General features: G+C 42.2%; 2 protein-coding genes across 4 annotated transcripts in view; both read left to right on the forward strand.

Annotated features, from left to right (window-relative positions):
• Nucleotides 1-15,319, forward strand: part of LOC124429223 (CUGBP Elav-like family member 4) — a 462,839-nt gene that overhangs the window by 118,454 nt on the left and 329,066 nt on the right. For 2 of the 3 annotated variants that reach the window (XM_046974223.1, XM_046974229.1), the window contains one exon: nt 8,445-8,590. The exons of the other annotated variant lie outside the window; for it this stretch is intronic. The gene's annotated coding sequence lies outside the window, so the exon portion shown is untranslated. The remainder of the gene's footprint in view (nt 1-8,444; nt 8,591-15,319) is intronic. 3 annotated transcript variants of the gene reach the window in all.
• Nucleotides 813-3,197, forward strand: LOC124429222 (protein yellow-like). Its single transcript, XM_046974217.1, has 3 exons — nt 813-1,628; nt 1,855-2,261; nt 2,622-3,197. Exons 1-3 carry the CDS (start codon nt 1,275-1,277, stop codon nt 3,103-3,105), a joined length of 1,245 nt encoding a protein of 414 aa, XP_046830173.1. The 5' UTR covers nt 813-1,274; the 3' UTR covers nt 3,106-3,197.

The raw sequence follows: 15,319 nt of genomic DNA on the forward strand, positions 1-15,319 counted from the left end.
TAGGTGCGAGCGATAACGTCAAAGGTTTATTATTATTCGGTGAATATGCACGTGAAAAGAAGAAGAAGAAAAAAAAAAAGGAAATACCAGCGTGAACACTTGCGCTCATAACGTAACCTACTTTCCTTGGCATCAAGAGCCGTTGCTTTGACAGCAGGCCATGATCAAAGGAAAGTAATCTTACGGGAGCATCCTTGCTAATTTACGTGATAGCCTTCAGTCAAAGTATCAGCGATATCTTGCCTATTTTTTCTCTACTGCGTTTACCTTTCTGTCCATCGCCGCACCTTCTTCAATTTTTTGCTTTTTCTAATTTCATCAAATCATTGCACCTTCGCAATAGTCTTCCATGTCCGATGTATGAAATGTAAAATGCCTGTCTCTCTTCGGTTGACTCACGGTATTAGAACTTGTTTCTAAATAAAGAAACTTCTTTAGAAATCATTTATGCTTCTTCTTTCCCTTTAGAAACAAGGAAATTATATGAAATGCTAATAGTTGACATAATTTCTCTTGTATTCATTCCTCTTTCATCGATATTACGCGATTAAAAACTGGTTTATCTTTCCATTAGTGTTTTTCGATTTGCATGCGTGTAATTAATATACGTTTCCATTAGTTAAACAGTATGAGTTTTTCTCGCTAATTAAAAATATTACGAGCCTTTAAATAAGCCGAACGCATTGAAATAACGCAGTATTTGCGTCATCTTTATATAACTACCTAGTATCCGGTTATTTAAGTCTAACTATAACGTTTAAGGAAATAAAAGGAAAATTTTATTACGTTAAACGAAGAATGTTGGCTCACATTATTATACGACTCATGTTTCTATGGATAACATCGCGCCTTCTTGTTCTGGGAATATCCATGGTTTTCTGATAACTCGACGAATCATAACGCGCACGATGGACCATCTGGCAGCTATCCAGTCGCACGCGTACCAGACTTTTCGATTAGCATAAATGGAAAAGTAGTAGGGCGCCGTGATGTAGATAATCTGAAAAAAACTTACAATAGTGGGGCGCTTGGCCGGTTCTGGTACCAGTACTGGAGAAACATCTTACGCTACTGTTCAGAATATCCACTTACCCACTCTGCGATGCAGTGTGGTTTCGTTCGCGGACACAGTTGAGACAAGGATTTTCGAAAGAATCTGCTACATTAAGATATCGGAGGATCGAATTCCCTCGTAATTCGATATAGAAAAACCCGAGTGAAGTTTTATAATAGATCGTTTGTTTTACAAGTGTGTGAAAAAATTACCAGAAGCAATGAAAGTCTCATTAAGTTTGTTTTTTTTTCTCTTGAAATTGTTCGACCGTATCGAAGGTTCTAATCTGGAGGTGGTTTATCAATGGAAGTACCTGGACTGGGTTTATCCAGCCGTTCATTTGACCGGAAGAAATTTTACTCTCGGCAACCCATTTACTCAAGACGTTGACGTCGATAGACATGGACGAGTATTTGTCACAAGTCCACAATGGTTACACGGTACTCCGATCGTTCTTTCTGTGCTGAGCAATTTAACTGGCCCAGGTGGCCCTTTGTTAATTCCTTATCCTAACTGGAAATGGCACACGACTGTGTCGGGTTGCGACAGCATTATATCCGTATATAGACTGGCGGTAAATATGATCGAACATTTCTTTTCAAATGTAAAGCCATAAAGTCGGACTAAATAGATGATAATTATCTATCGTCTATATTTTGTTTCTACTAATTAATTAAAATCTTTCAAATTAGTGTTGTGCACGACAGATTTATCTGTATGTTTAGCCCGACATTTCATTAAATTTTCTTCTAAAATTTATTCTTGAAAGATCGTTATAATTTACGATATAAAATGTCCAGATAGACGAGTGCAATCGATTATGGGTCGTGGATACTGGAAGGATAGGAAGAAATGCCGTCTGTCCTACGAAGATCCTGATATTTGATTTAGATAAAGATGAATTGATCCACAGATACATAATACCCGCTGATCAGGTATTGTATGGGAAGGCAGCCTTAGTCACACCAATCGTGGACATTGGTAAGGCGTGCTTTGACGCGTACCTCTACGTTGCCGATGTTGATCAGAACGGCATTTTCGTGTATGATCTTTACAAAAATAATTCTTGGCGACTTTCGAACACGGCCGGCAATGCTTTTGGTCCGGACGAGGATGCCATGAACATAACGATTGCCGGGGAGTGGTTCAATCTGACCGACGGAACCCTTGGTATGTCGCTCTCGCCAGTCGGATTTTACGATCACAGGTGCGTTAATAAGCATTCGTCTCGAGTCACTGCTTTTCAAGGTTCTTCTCTTATATTTCTCCTCTTTTTTTGCACTTTAATTCGTTTTCCAATAAATTGGCAAATTATACTTCGCGTCGATCAAATTCTCAACTCGATCGTATTTTGTAAGCTCGAATTGTCATGAACGAAAACCGGTTTTTGGTCGTGTCTCAAAACATATCTTGGATCATTTCGCTTTGCCCTTTTGTCGATCACCGACACGGTACGATAATTCCTCGAAACGATTGAGATCGAATTCGCGTTGGAACGTAGAACCTGAACGAATCGAACGTACGTTCTCTTTTTTTGCTAATGAATGACCCGTAATAATACTTTCAGATATCTGTATTTCAACTCGCTCGCTAGTTATTACCAGAAATTCATGGACACGCTGTCGCTGAAGGAAAGCGAATTTCGCGAGCCTGTTATATTTCGTTCAAATTACAAGCGAGCTAGCCAGGCCGGCGTACAGGCGACTTCCCGACGAGGTGTTATATTTTTTCAACTCGTCCAATTAACGGCTATCGCTTGTTGGGACATAGAGAAACCGTTCGCCCCTGAGAATATCGTTATAATTTCTCAAGACGAGGAAACTTTACAGTACGTTAGCGGAATTAAAGTGATCACGAATAAGTACGGCGAAGAGGAGCTGTGGTTCAACACGAACAGACTGCAAAAAACGATCAACAAGACGTTGAAGCCGACAGAAACGAACTTTCGTTTAATCAGAGGCAAAGTAGACGATATAATAAGGGGCACCAGATGTGAACCATCGCCATTGAGAAATAGAGAACCTAATATGACATTTTGGCATCAAATATAACGTTATATAAAAATATATGTTTCCTTTTTTAATGTAATATCGAATTTACTTCAAATAAAGGATCGAGCACGTCTCTTAAATTCTTCAGGAAACAGTGTCAAGTTGCTTTCGCGTCGCTTGATTTTAGAATTACGTTTCCACAGATAGCAATTCTGCGGTTATAACTATTGACACTAACGAGCCACGTTTATGGCCGCTACATCAACCATAGAGTACACGAATGCAACTAGTCACGGACGCGATTCTCTCTTTCTCTCTCATTCCTTCTCTATAGTCTCGATCCGTTCTCTATTCGTTTACAAGAATATCGCGTGCAAAGTGCTTTCGAGGCTTTTCCAAATGCTGAATGTAGTATCCAAAACGGAAGAACATCCGACTATCCATGAGAATAGGATAGGGCTCATTGACAGAGATAGTTTGTATCCAAGAGAATGAGGGAGGGAAGGGAGAAGCAATGTCTGCGAGTGACAGGTAACATATAGTAATTTAGTTAACCGTTTCATTGCTGCCTTTTGAGATGTAACGATAAAGTCTGTCGGTGACAGGGTCGTCGCTTAGAGAGCTAATGTTTCGAACGACGTAGCTTTGTGATAAGACAGAGAATTTGGATAGTGGCTGGAAGGATCGTGTTGAAGGGACGTTTTGGTACCGTTGTTAAAGTTTGTGGACTACAGAAATGCCACGGCATGCTTCTTGCTGGGGATTTGAGTAAGTTTTATCGACCTTTTGGATACCGCTTCTCCCTATTCTCTTCTAGCACCTCTCCTCGTTCCTATCTATCTGCGATGGGGGGGGGGAAGGGAGACGGTGGTGGGAGAAGGGGTATAATAGTCAGTAACCCGCCTAGCGGCAGAAGAGCTCGTCGTTGGGAGGTGGGACAAATGCGCATTCACGAGGAATTGTTCACGTTACTCCCGCGGTACCCTGGGGATACCAATAGGGCGCGCAATTCCGCGAAACTCGTGTCACCTATTTCTCTTTCTATGGCGCGGTTCGGCGTGTGACTAATGGCAGCATATTCATAGTGCAACCTCCAACCTCTTTTACCTTTCCTCCTTCCACTTCTCTCTCTCTCTCTCTCTCTCTCTCTCTCTCTCTCTCTCTCTCTCTGTCTCTCGCTCTCGCCTGCTCGCGCCACACTCTCTTACAAAGGTCTGGCAGTTAACCTCAGACAATCCCTTCATCGCGATAATATACGGCTACCCTTAAATTTTCGTTCCCCTTCAACGACCACGGTTTCTCTCTCTTTCTCTCTCGCTCTTGTTCCAGCACGATCTCAAACGAACGCCAAAGTTCCTCGTTTGCCTCCGGAACAAATTTCGTTTCCGCCATAGATTGTGTTTCAGGTATTCCTTGTTTATACGAGATGTATCTAAGGTCTAAAAATGTTGATTCGTGGTTTCATGCCTCTCATATTTATTTATCGTATATAATTAAAAATAAAACAAGAGAGAGAGAGAGAGAGAGAGAGAGAGAGAGAGAGAGAGAGAGAGAATTGAAGATATAGGAGAAACGATCGTATCGACTACTATGCATTTCTACGACGTCGAAAGAGAAGGTCGTTGCTTTAAAGGCGGAAAGTGAACGATTTATTTAAGACGTGATACGCCTTTCCGGCTTGAAGCCTCGAAGCGGTACTTCCCGTGGGAGCAAAGAAGGAAGAAAAGGACAGAAAAGTAACGGAGAAGGAAGAGGGAGAAGAACGGAGAAGGTCTCAAATCGTTTTACGAGGGTAGTTTTAAAACGATTTTACGAGAGCGGCGCAGAATTTCGAAATAAATTTGCATCAGTTTTACTGCTCCTAATATACATAACTACCGGTGTTTGGCACTGATACCCACGTGTACGGCGAGCAGCCTAGTCAATGTCGGCGGGGTCTATGCCAGCCAGTAGTAGGATTTTGTAATATGCCGTCTTCCGGAAAGAAAAGACGGTGTGAAGGCGCGCGCGCGCTTGCGCGCTTCTCTTTATAGGTGCTACGATATGCTAGGTAGATACGTTTATAAACCTTGGACGTTTCATTGTATATTCTAGCGTTTTGAAATTTAAATGTCAATCTTATCATCTGAAATTGGAAAATATAATACCTACGAACGATGAAATTTTCAATTGCAGGAATAAAATGCTCCATATTCCGTAACAGATTAAAGAATTTATGAAAGAATTGAATTCGCAATAAATAACTTTTCCCGTAAAGTATGTATGTCGGGATCGGTAGGATTCATTATCTATTTCTTGATTTAATATCGTAGAGTAGGAATACGATACGGCGTAAACTGCTAGTACCGGAGAATATCGCGTTTTTTTTTTCGTCTTCAATAAGATACTTTATCTCATAATTCAGCGGTTTTCGATAATATAGGAGTAAGCACGCATAAACGCACGCCGTCTTGTACAGGAAGTACAGTGTGAGAATGAGAAGAGGGCAGTACACGACGGTCGCGTATGGCACGCATTGCGGTTGTCAGTTCTAGTCAACGTGTAATTTACTATCCGACCTCCGGCTCGATGCAGATGCAGATGCAGATGCAGGCACCGGCCTGAGAGACAGTACAATTCGAAGAACCGGCTGCCCTCTCGAAGCAACAACGCTTGCCTGCGAGTGGATGATGCTGTAGCAGGACCGAACGCCCGGAATCCGTTAAACCACGAGCACGCTATAAACCAGCGAAACGCACTCAGTGCGCCGGGCTTGCCAGAAGTTTAGAGATGTCGCGCGCCATTGCGCACTAGAATCGTCCGTCACTCGGGAACTCTCACGATACTCCTATCTCGACCATGAACGTGCCCTCTCCATCGTTCTACCAGGATCGTTACTATAAGAGAGGGAGAGGGAGAGGAAGAGAAACGTTTTCTATCGATCGAACAGATTTGAAACTTTCAAAGTCGACTGTGCTACGTACGATGCCTCTCGATATCTTTGACATTAGAATTTTTCTCTTCTCTACGTGGACATCCTTTCGTATCTAAAGTTTAAGAGTCACCGATCCGTACCTACGCTTCTCACCGATTCAGTCGTCCATCCAATCTCTCCATCTCTTTCCCTCTATTTCCTCTTACTGGCTGGCCGACTAGTGTGAGCGTGACGCTGTTCGAGTGAAATGTCGTTTACTCTGCGAACCGGTCCCTTACGTTCGTAACCGTTCGTTACCGTTAGTTCCGCTTGGAATGGCGCTTTCGCAACGCAAACACGTATGTGCAAGGCGCACTGTAGAAAGCAGTAGCCAGCCGGTGAAGCACGGATCGAGTGCGCGTATTTCGTCTTAGTGAAGGTGTGGCTATTTCGACTTGTACCATTCGTTATCTCCGCCACGAATGGACGAGCATGAAGGTCTCGCGTTTAACTTCATGATGGTTGTTTTCTCTTTTTCATGCGCTCGCTATCAAACGATATTGACGTTTGCGAATGCGAATGGCAACCTGTTATCGTTATCTAACTTTATCCTTTGGACTTTCCTTCTCTTCCCATTCTGTTTTATTTTGAGCGTACTGCGTCAATAATAACATCGTAATGCATTTGCGTTTTCCTTGCAAATACCAGACCACATTGCGCGAGTATGTTACATTTTGTTTCAATGGCACGCTAAAACTTCTTTCATATTACACGGAAAATAATTCCTTATCGTCTCGGCCGCGAATCTTGTCGACTATTAGAACAAAGTAAAGCTTAAATCCACCTGTGAACTTTCCTCGTGAAAAAAGAAAGACTAAGAAGAATCATAGGACTAACACATAGATATAATGCAACTTCCTTGGTCGCTCGATCCGCCACTCTTGCCTGCATACAAAGTGAACTCCACAACGCCTTTACTCTCTTTTCTTTCTTTCTTTCTCCATTTTCTTCTTACGCTTTTCCTTTCTCTCTCCGCTCGTAATATTTCCGCCTATTCGTTTCTGTACATTTGCGAGGTCTCCTGGTATATACGCGAGCCCATTTCCCGCGTCCCTTGAAAGTAATACAGTTCTCTCCCTCTCTTTCTCTCTCTCTCTCTCTCTCTCTCTCTCGCTCTCTCCTGCCGTGTACAGTTTATTTATTTCAGTATGAATACTGAGAGACGGACGGAAATAATGATTTTAATAATACCAGAGCCTTGGAATCGCAGAAAGAGAGAGAGAGAGAGAGAGAGAGAGAGAGAGAGAGAGAGAGAGAGAGAGAGCAAGGGAAAGAGAAAGGCAAAAGGGAAACAAGGGTGATACATAGCTGAAAAGACGAGTTAGGTTCGTATGTTGAAATTTTAGTGTATCTCGAGAGAAAAAGTACTCCGAGAGAAATACAGAGAATATGTCGCAGAGAATCCCTTCGATGCTTCCTCTTTATGATAACTTTGTGCATAGTCGTCTTTCGGGATTTAGTGAAAAGTAAACTTTGCGTATCCAGGTGAACATATCCACGGTCGATTTTAACCGATATTTATGAATAGGCAAGGACGACTCGTTCTCTTTATGGATTCAAAAGTGATGGTTTAGCTGTTAGAGCAAAAGGGTAGGATCGAAGAGGAAGAGAAGTTGCTGGACCATGTCGACTGCTTCCCAAGCAGCCGAAGTGGACCTATCGACTCGAAACGAGTGTGCTCGACGTTAAAATCCCGGTCGCTGCTCCCGTTTCTCAGCCCTTTAGCTCTCTCCGTTCTCCCTTTCTCTCTGTTTCCCTCGCTATGTCCTTCTATCTAGCTCGTTTGTTTGTATTGGACGTAAACGATGCAATGGGTGGACACGGTCCGGCAAATCCGAAATCCCCTTTTTCTCGATATAAAACCTTGCCCCTTTTTTCGGCTCCCAATCCTCTAGCCGAGTACGACTTCACGCCGGTACTCTACTCTCTATGAGAATAGGAAGCAACGGAAGTGTATAGACGGTATATCTGAAAAAGTCGAATCGTAACAAACGCGATCGATTTGCACTATTCGAATTCCCAGAAAATAAAGCGGAAAAGCGGTATACGATGGAATTCGATTTCGAGACTCGAAACGAATTCTACTACTTTGATTCCGCTTAATTCCTCTCAGGTATACTCCGCAAAGTGATGGAGGTGGGAGATCGATGTTGTAGATTTCATTCGATAGAGGCTTTGTCTCGTCGAATGGCTATTCTCGAAAAAAAACGAATCGGTTTCCTATCTTCCTATTTAGATCTATTATTTTCCCATTTGTAATATATATATATATATATATATATATATATATATATATATATATATATTTCGTTTTATCAACATTAATGCGTGGTATCCAGTGATGTTTTCTTTTATGCACAATTTTTTAGATGTTGATTACAGGCGATATTGAGGTACGGAGTGGTTGGCGATTTCAATGGGGAGTGACAACCTTATTCTGTTTCAGGGTGTGACGGGCGACCGGCTGGCCGGGGGCGCCGCACACCTCCTCCATCTCTTCTTCTTCTTGCCACGTCCACAACACACAATGTAACAACAACTACCACTACTAGAGTCGTCCGCGCGAACCACGTTCTCAATGTACTCGATGTGGTACGTCACCATACCCCTACTCGGTGTCTCTCTGAAGATATGTCATCCTTATTAAATGTTGGACTGTATCACTTTTACGTTTTCACGTGTTTCACAATTAGTGTTCCTCGATGTTTTAATCTTGAAAACTTGATGTTATAACATTGCAAGAGAATCTTGCGAGATAACAAAGGAAAACGTTAACCGAAGAATGCTTATGTCTTGAGGCGACGAAATAATAGAATTCTGATATGTTACCTAATGATGTATATCATCGTCGTTCGAATCGACGTTGCATTCTTCGCGTTCGTTACTGTATTTATTACGTTATTTCATATTTTGCATTTGGTACTTATACATATATGTACATATGTACACATATATGTATACGTACGTCGTTGGATATATTATGTCTTCGGTGTTCGCTGAGCTCCGTTACAATGTGACTTGTGGTTGGTTTAGTTTCATTGGTTTATCAGTGTTCGATGTTGGCTGCAATTGTTGGTTGTTAGGTGTTTAGTGGTCACTCTGTGTTGGTGCTCACCCTAACCGACTCGTCCCAGTATCCGCAACTCCGACGTTCCACGTTCCCCCACGAGTCCTCGAACTTGATGTTAGAAATACAGTATGAAGCTCATTTCGTGTTGCGAGTTACGCTTCTCTTCGTATTTGGAACTGTCGATACATAATTGAGTCCTGTATGAGAATGGCAGGGTGTCGTGAAAATCGTCAATTCTCAGCATGCTGTTGATCAAAACTATATATATATATAGTTTTATGTGTGTGTATAGCGAATTCCCAACAAGGCACGCATGATTGGAAATCGCTATATAAACCAATAAGTTTCAATCAAAACGAAGCTTATCTTTAAACTTTGTCCTTTTTCTCGTTTCATGAAAAGGGACATTAAAAAAATAAGGAAAATTGATCGGACGACAATTTAATTGATCAATTAATGATCAAATCCTATGGTAATTGTATTACGCAGATTAGGTTACGCAGTATAAAAAGTAAACATTTGGTACGAACAATTTGTCCTGACAAAAAATACATTCGGTAGGTTATTTGCGAAAGAAGAGAAACCTTTGGTGTCGGTGTACTGGTCGACACGATCAAACTCGTTTCAGCAAATAATTGCATTACCGCGCGTAAATGCGGAGCATCGAATATTTCTTTAAATTAGTGATGGTAATTAGGCTGAGAGAGTAAAAAAACGAGTCGACGCTGTGCTTTCCCTCACTCCTTCTTTAATGGAGCAGGAAAGCGGTAGCAAACAGAAATCGTGGAACGGGTTAATCTGTGGTCGAAACGCTTGAATTCTTGATGAGTAGCAAAAGAGCGTCAAGCTCGACTGGTCGCGCGAGGATATAGTTTTAAAAGCAATTTAAACGTTTACAGAGATCGAGAGAAACAAAGATAGGAGATGTGTGAGTGTTCGAAGGAAATTTTATGCGACGTCACGCACACTTCGTATGCAGAAAAAGTCTCTGTAAATGAAAGAAAAATTGGTCGTTTCGGTCGAACCTCGAATCGTCCGGAATAAACGGTCTAGAAAGATTTTCTGACAAGCGATGTACACGGAAAGGAAGGTGTCGGAGAAGGAAGGGACTCGAGCCATTTATTCCCTGGCACGAATCTTTTGCAGTTTTATCTCTCGTACGAAATCCGTACGCGGAATGGAATCCGCAAAAAGCGACTCGATTCCAGGCTCGTCCGAGCGATATTAAAAAGTAATTGGATTTCGATGTGGATAGTTGCTGCTACCGATGCATTGGTTCAGCTAGGCCAGAAGAAAGAGAGAGAGAGAGAGAGAGAGAGAGAGAGAGAGAGAGAGAGAGAGAGAGAGAGAGAGAGAGAAAGAGATAGAGAGGAAGGGAGTATCGAATCAGCTCGAGAAAACGGCTGGTAGGAGGGCTGCTCACGTTACATTCGCGAAACGGAATAATGGACAGTCGTTAAATTTAATTGGCACATAATTATCGGTAGAGCGGGCAGCAGGCAGGTAGTTGCGCGCCACCAATCGTCGCAATCCCATTGCCCCAGCTTTAATATCGGAGGAAAGTTCAAATGCAAAGGGACGTCGGTATACGTATATGTGTATATACATATACATATGTTTCTAGGTAGGTCCACATGTTTCACTGTGGCAGGGCCCATGCTCTGTGGTTTGTACCGGTCTAACGAGTCTGGAATCGACCTATGTTGGACGGGGGGGGGGGAGGTGCCTCGTCGTCCGATTCTCTCCACTTTCCTTTTTCTCTCTTCCTCTTGCCATGACTGTTGCCACCGCCACCTAGTAGAACTACTCGTATATCCGAGAGCTTTCGTGCCTATTTCGAATCACAGCGTAGGGCGTAATTGAATCGATTGCTTTAGCCGGAACACATAACTTATACCTACTCGATATTTCATGGAATGCATGCCAAGTGAACTCTTTCAGTTTCAAAACGGAAGATTGTTCTCTTTGTTTCATATTTAGCTACTTTATTAAAATTATTTTATTAAAAATCGATCGGTCTTTCAAGTGATCGTCGAAGAAAAAGATTCTGTGAATGATTTAGTACGATCGAATGTGGTAAGGTAGAAGAGATAAAAAAAGACACGAACAGGTATTAAAATTGAAAAAGGACGTTCGTCTGTGGACATTGTATGAAGACGGAATCTGTCTCACGAAGAGAGATGTCTTCACGGTGGAAGCGCAGCGTGCTCGACCATGAAATGGGAACAGGATACGTTAGACTCGGTGTAATTAAAAGCCGTAAATATGAGCTTGCTCGAGCAAATTAATTTATGAATCAATTACGCGAGGGTAGAGCCGCGTTTAGATATCGCTACCGGCCAGCAGCACGACCGAGAAGCGAGCTTACGTATCTACCTACGTACAAGTCGCGCGCTTGCGTGCGATGAAATCGTTTCTCTGTGTGTGTGTGTGTGTGTGTGTGTGGGTGGGTGTATGTGTGAGAGAGAAAGATAGAGAATGAACGCTGGTGGCTCCGGACGATGTTAGTAGATCCTTTATCGGATCGTTCCAATAAATAAGCCAATCGAGATACCATCTTTCATTTCGATAATTATTATTCGAGAATGGTGTTAATTAATTAAAGACAAGAGTAGACGATATCGCGCGTAACCGAATGGAGTGCTCGAGCTCGCTAGACGAGCGAGTGTACGAGCGAGCGCGTACACGAAACACGCATACATGAGTCACGATCGCACCAGGTGATAACTCCTCGAGCTCTCTGGCTAATTACCGGATGAAAGAGCTATCTAGCGACTGTCGTCAAAGCACTACCGAGAGAGCCAGTAAATATATCTACCATCCCATTGTTGAAATGATAGTAGTTTCATGTATCATTAATGATTTACTTTATTTTTTTTTTTTTTTTTTATATTTAACGATATTGTTCAATTTTTTTTTTATTTTTCCTACGCCTTCATTGATCGTACAAAACCTTTTTTACGAAAATATCCGCATATTCTTTCAAAAGGAAAACTTCCTTATCTCTATTGACATTCTCCCTCCTAGTTTTTGGCGATTCTTTCTAAAAGCCGCGAGACTAGGGTCACAAAATTTTCATCTCGAACAAGACTCAGGATCACGTATTCGAAGTGATTCGGCCTCGAGCCAGCAGACGAAAAAGTCCTCATAATTTATTAATTTAACGCGTGCCTTTTCGAGTCAGAATCGTATCTGGGTGAGAGTCTATTGGCAGTGTTCCCAGGCGACAAGAAAAAGGAACGATACAGCGACTTTTTCTCGCTCGTTTCACTATGAAGTCGTCAAAGCTTTTCTCTATATTCTCCCAGGACGTAGCAAACAAATAAATAAAGGAAGAACTAGCGAGATATGATGAAGAAGTGCCACTGAATATTTGATCGCTCCGTGAGGCGTTACGCGTTAACCCTGTTCTTACTCTTTTGCGCGCTAGCTTTTCCTCCGTCGGGCAACTGCTGTACGTATAAAGCTCGGCTAAATAAGAATATTAATTATCATCTAAGAATCGGATGAGATGAGAGGAAAAAAACACAAGTGTACCATTTACATAATGAAGATTTATCAAAAGGAAAAAACTCGTTTAGTCGAGACGAACGATTCCGATAAATTAAAACAATTAATTCTTGTAGAAACTCTTAGTAATCGCAGAAAGAATCGAAATTAATAGATAAGTAAGGAACGAGCTTCTCAAATAATTCGATGCAGTTGCAGCGTCTCGAAACGACGTATACGAGGTTGCTTGCACCGCATTGAATCCCCCGATGTAAATAGACTCGATAACGGATACATCGTTGCCGCACGACAGAAATTCAATAGTCGATAGATATTCGAGGAATATACCCCACTAGCACGTGACGCCCAACGGTGAGCACGGGGATACAAGAAAAGGAAGTTTGGAGGACTGAAGAAGCCTCGTGGAGAGGGAAGTAGAAAAGGAAGAGAGGAAAAGGGTCTCTGGATTGACTGAGAGAGCGAGTTGGTGGCTGTCGTACTTGAGCGTGCTGCACGAGCGCCGTTTCTATTCGATTTAGGTTCCCACCTCTCCATCCTATACCACCCTTTCTTCAGCGTATATTCCCTCCAAGATTTGATTTACGTGTAAAATATTCACCTTAGCCGAGCTTTCGTTAGAGTTTCGAACTTAGAGAAGAGACTCCAATGTGTTTCAAGGAGATTAAGTAAAAAGAATAGAAATCGACAGTCATTCTTTTCGTGAAGAAATAAACGAGTTGGCTTTTCAACGCTAACGAGGCCGATCAAGGAACAACGAAAAAATTACAGATATCCGATTACTTCATTGTTGATAAATTCTAGGAAAGAAGATTAATAATACAGGAATATGTGAGTTTCGAGTTAATTATCGACAGCGAGATACGCTCGTCGACGCTCTGTTTAGGACGTGTTTGATAAGGGAATTTTAACATCTTACTCTTCCATTGCTCCTGTGCTTATATTGGGGGAGCGCAGGTATCGTGCGCTCTTTAATACACCCACACTCAGACGCACATACACAGAGAGAGAGAGAGAGAGAGATAGAGAGAGGAATAGGACACACAAGTCTATGGTTGGGACTGTGCTGCATCCTCTGTACAATGACTATGCTCGCACCACTTCGACGCTTCTTCCTTCACCCCTCAGCCACCTTCTCACTCCACGAACGCCACTATTGTGCCGCACCTCCACTTTCGCCAACATTAAGCCCTTCGAGAAATACATTCGGCCTCCTAGCGCGCGATTTCAGCACGCCCAGCGGGGTTCGGGGAACGACGAACGGCTGAAGGGAGCTTCAAGGGATAGAACCGAGAAGGGATAGGGCGAGAGAAAGGACGGCGGTGTACTCGTGGGATGGCGAGTTGGAGAGAAATGCCCAGGGAAAGATGTGTATGCTGAGATACTTAGCGCAAGCCGTTACTTTGCCGGTACAGTCGGCGTACCAAGTTACATTCGTCGGCTATGACTGCTACTCTTAGAGAATCGAGTCTGGTCAAAGCCATTTCAATAAAACTGCTGATTGTACCGATTTATCTTCGCTTTTTTTTCTTCTCTTTGTCTTTTTCTTTTATCGATCCCATATCTTTTGAATGATGCTTTATGCTCATTTAATCGTACTTTCATTCCTTACTCGTACTTGGTTAGATTCTTATACGTACAATATTTTCTGTACAATACTATTTGGTTTTTCGTTACGCAAAATCGTCCTATAAATCTCAAAGCGTATTATTACCTTGACAAATCGTATTCATATCTCAGATTTGTGCATTCGATATTCCTTTTTCTTCCCTTTAATCATTCCATGTTCTATAGTGCCGAAAGATTGTTCACTTTTGCGGGTCATTAAAGTTAACGTTTAACGTCAGCAGGAGTCTTTGAAAAGTTGCCGAAATCTAGAAAGGGGTTGTTGCTGTTCGGCTTGCGAAGTCTTCCGTCCGAACTTATCCGCGACGGTAAAAATGTGGACTGGTGAGCGAGGCAAACGGGTAGAAGAAGATTACGCACAAACGTGGGCCAAGCAATATGTTCCACGGTAAGACCGTTATCTCGCCCTATTGGTTTCGAAGGACCGAAGCTAGAAGCTCCTCCTCTCTATTCCATTTATTCCGTATACATAATACATCGGTTCGCGAGCAAACGGACCTGTTCGTAGCTCTACGGATAGGTATTCTTATTTTTTCACTCGATTTAACTGTCGAAAAGAAGGATTTCTTACTTGCTCGGGACCATTTAGAGACGTATGGAAATTCATCTAGTTCGAAGAGATTTCTAAATGCGACCAGAGTCATGTGTTCCCGACTATTTTCATTTAGTTTTATGATCTTTTATTTATTGTCGTTAGGGTATTCCCGTGGAATCCTACCAATAGAACGAAATCGAAAGAAAGAAATGGTGAATCTTCGAAATATCTCTTACATATTTTCTACATTTAATCTACCATATTGTAAATTCCGTGTCAAGAAAGTTTATAGGTACTGCATTTAGCCTTCTTTCATGAAAAAAATAGCGTGCATCTTTTGACCAGACGGATTCGAGCAGAAAGAGGTTGCCTTTCACTCTTCCCCTTTTTTATTATGAAGGCATCCACGTCTGTCTCTTTCTTTCTCGCACCTTTTCCCTATCCGTTTTCAATTTCTCTCTTTCTATCCTCGGGACAACTATGAGTACCGCGTTGCACCTTTGACAGACATAATACGCATTTGAATCGGGTACGTATGAATATGAATGGAATTCCTCAACGTGGGATAAGAAAGAGCGTGGGT

This window comes from Vespa crabro, chromosome 14, assembly GCF_910589235.1.
Source record: "Vespa crabro chromosome 14, iyVesCrab1.2, whole genome shotgun sequence".
NCBI classification, from domain to species: domain Eukaryota; kingdom Metazoa; phylum Arthropoda; class Insecta; order Hymenoptera; family Vespidae; genus Vespa; species Vespa crabro.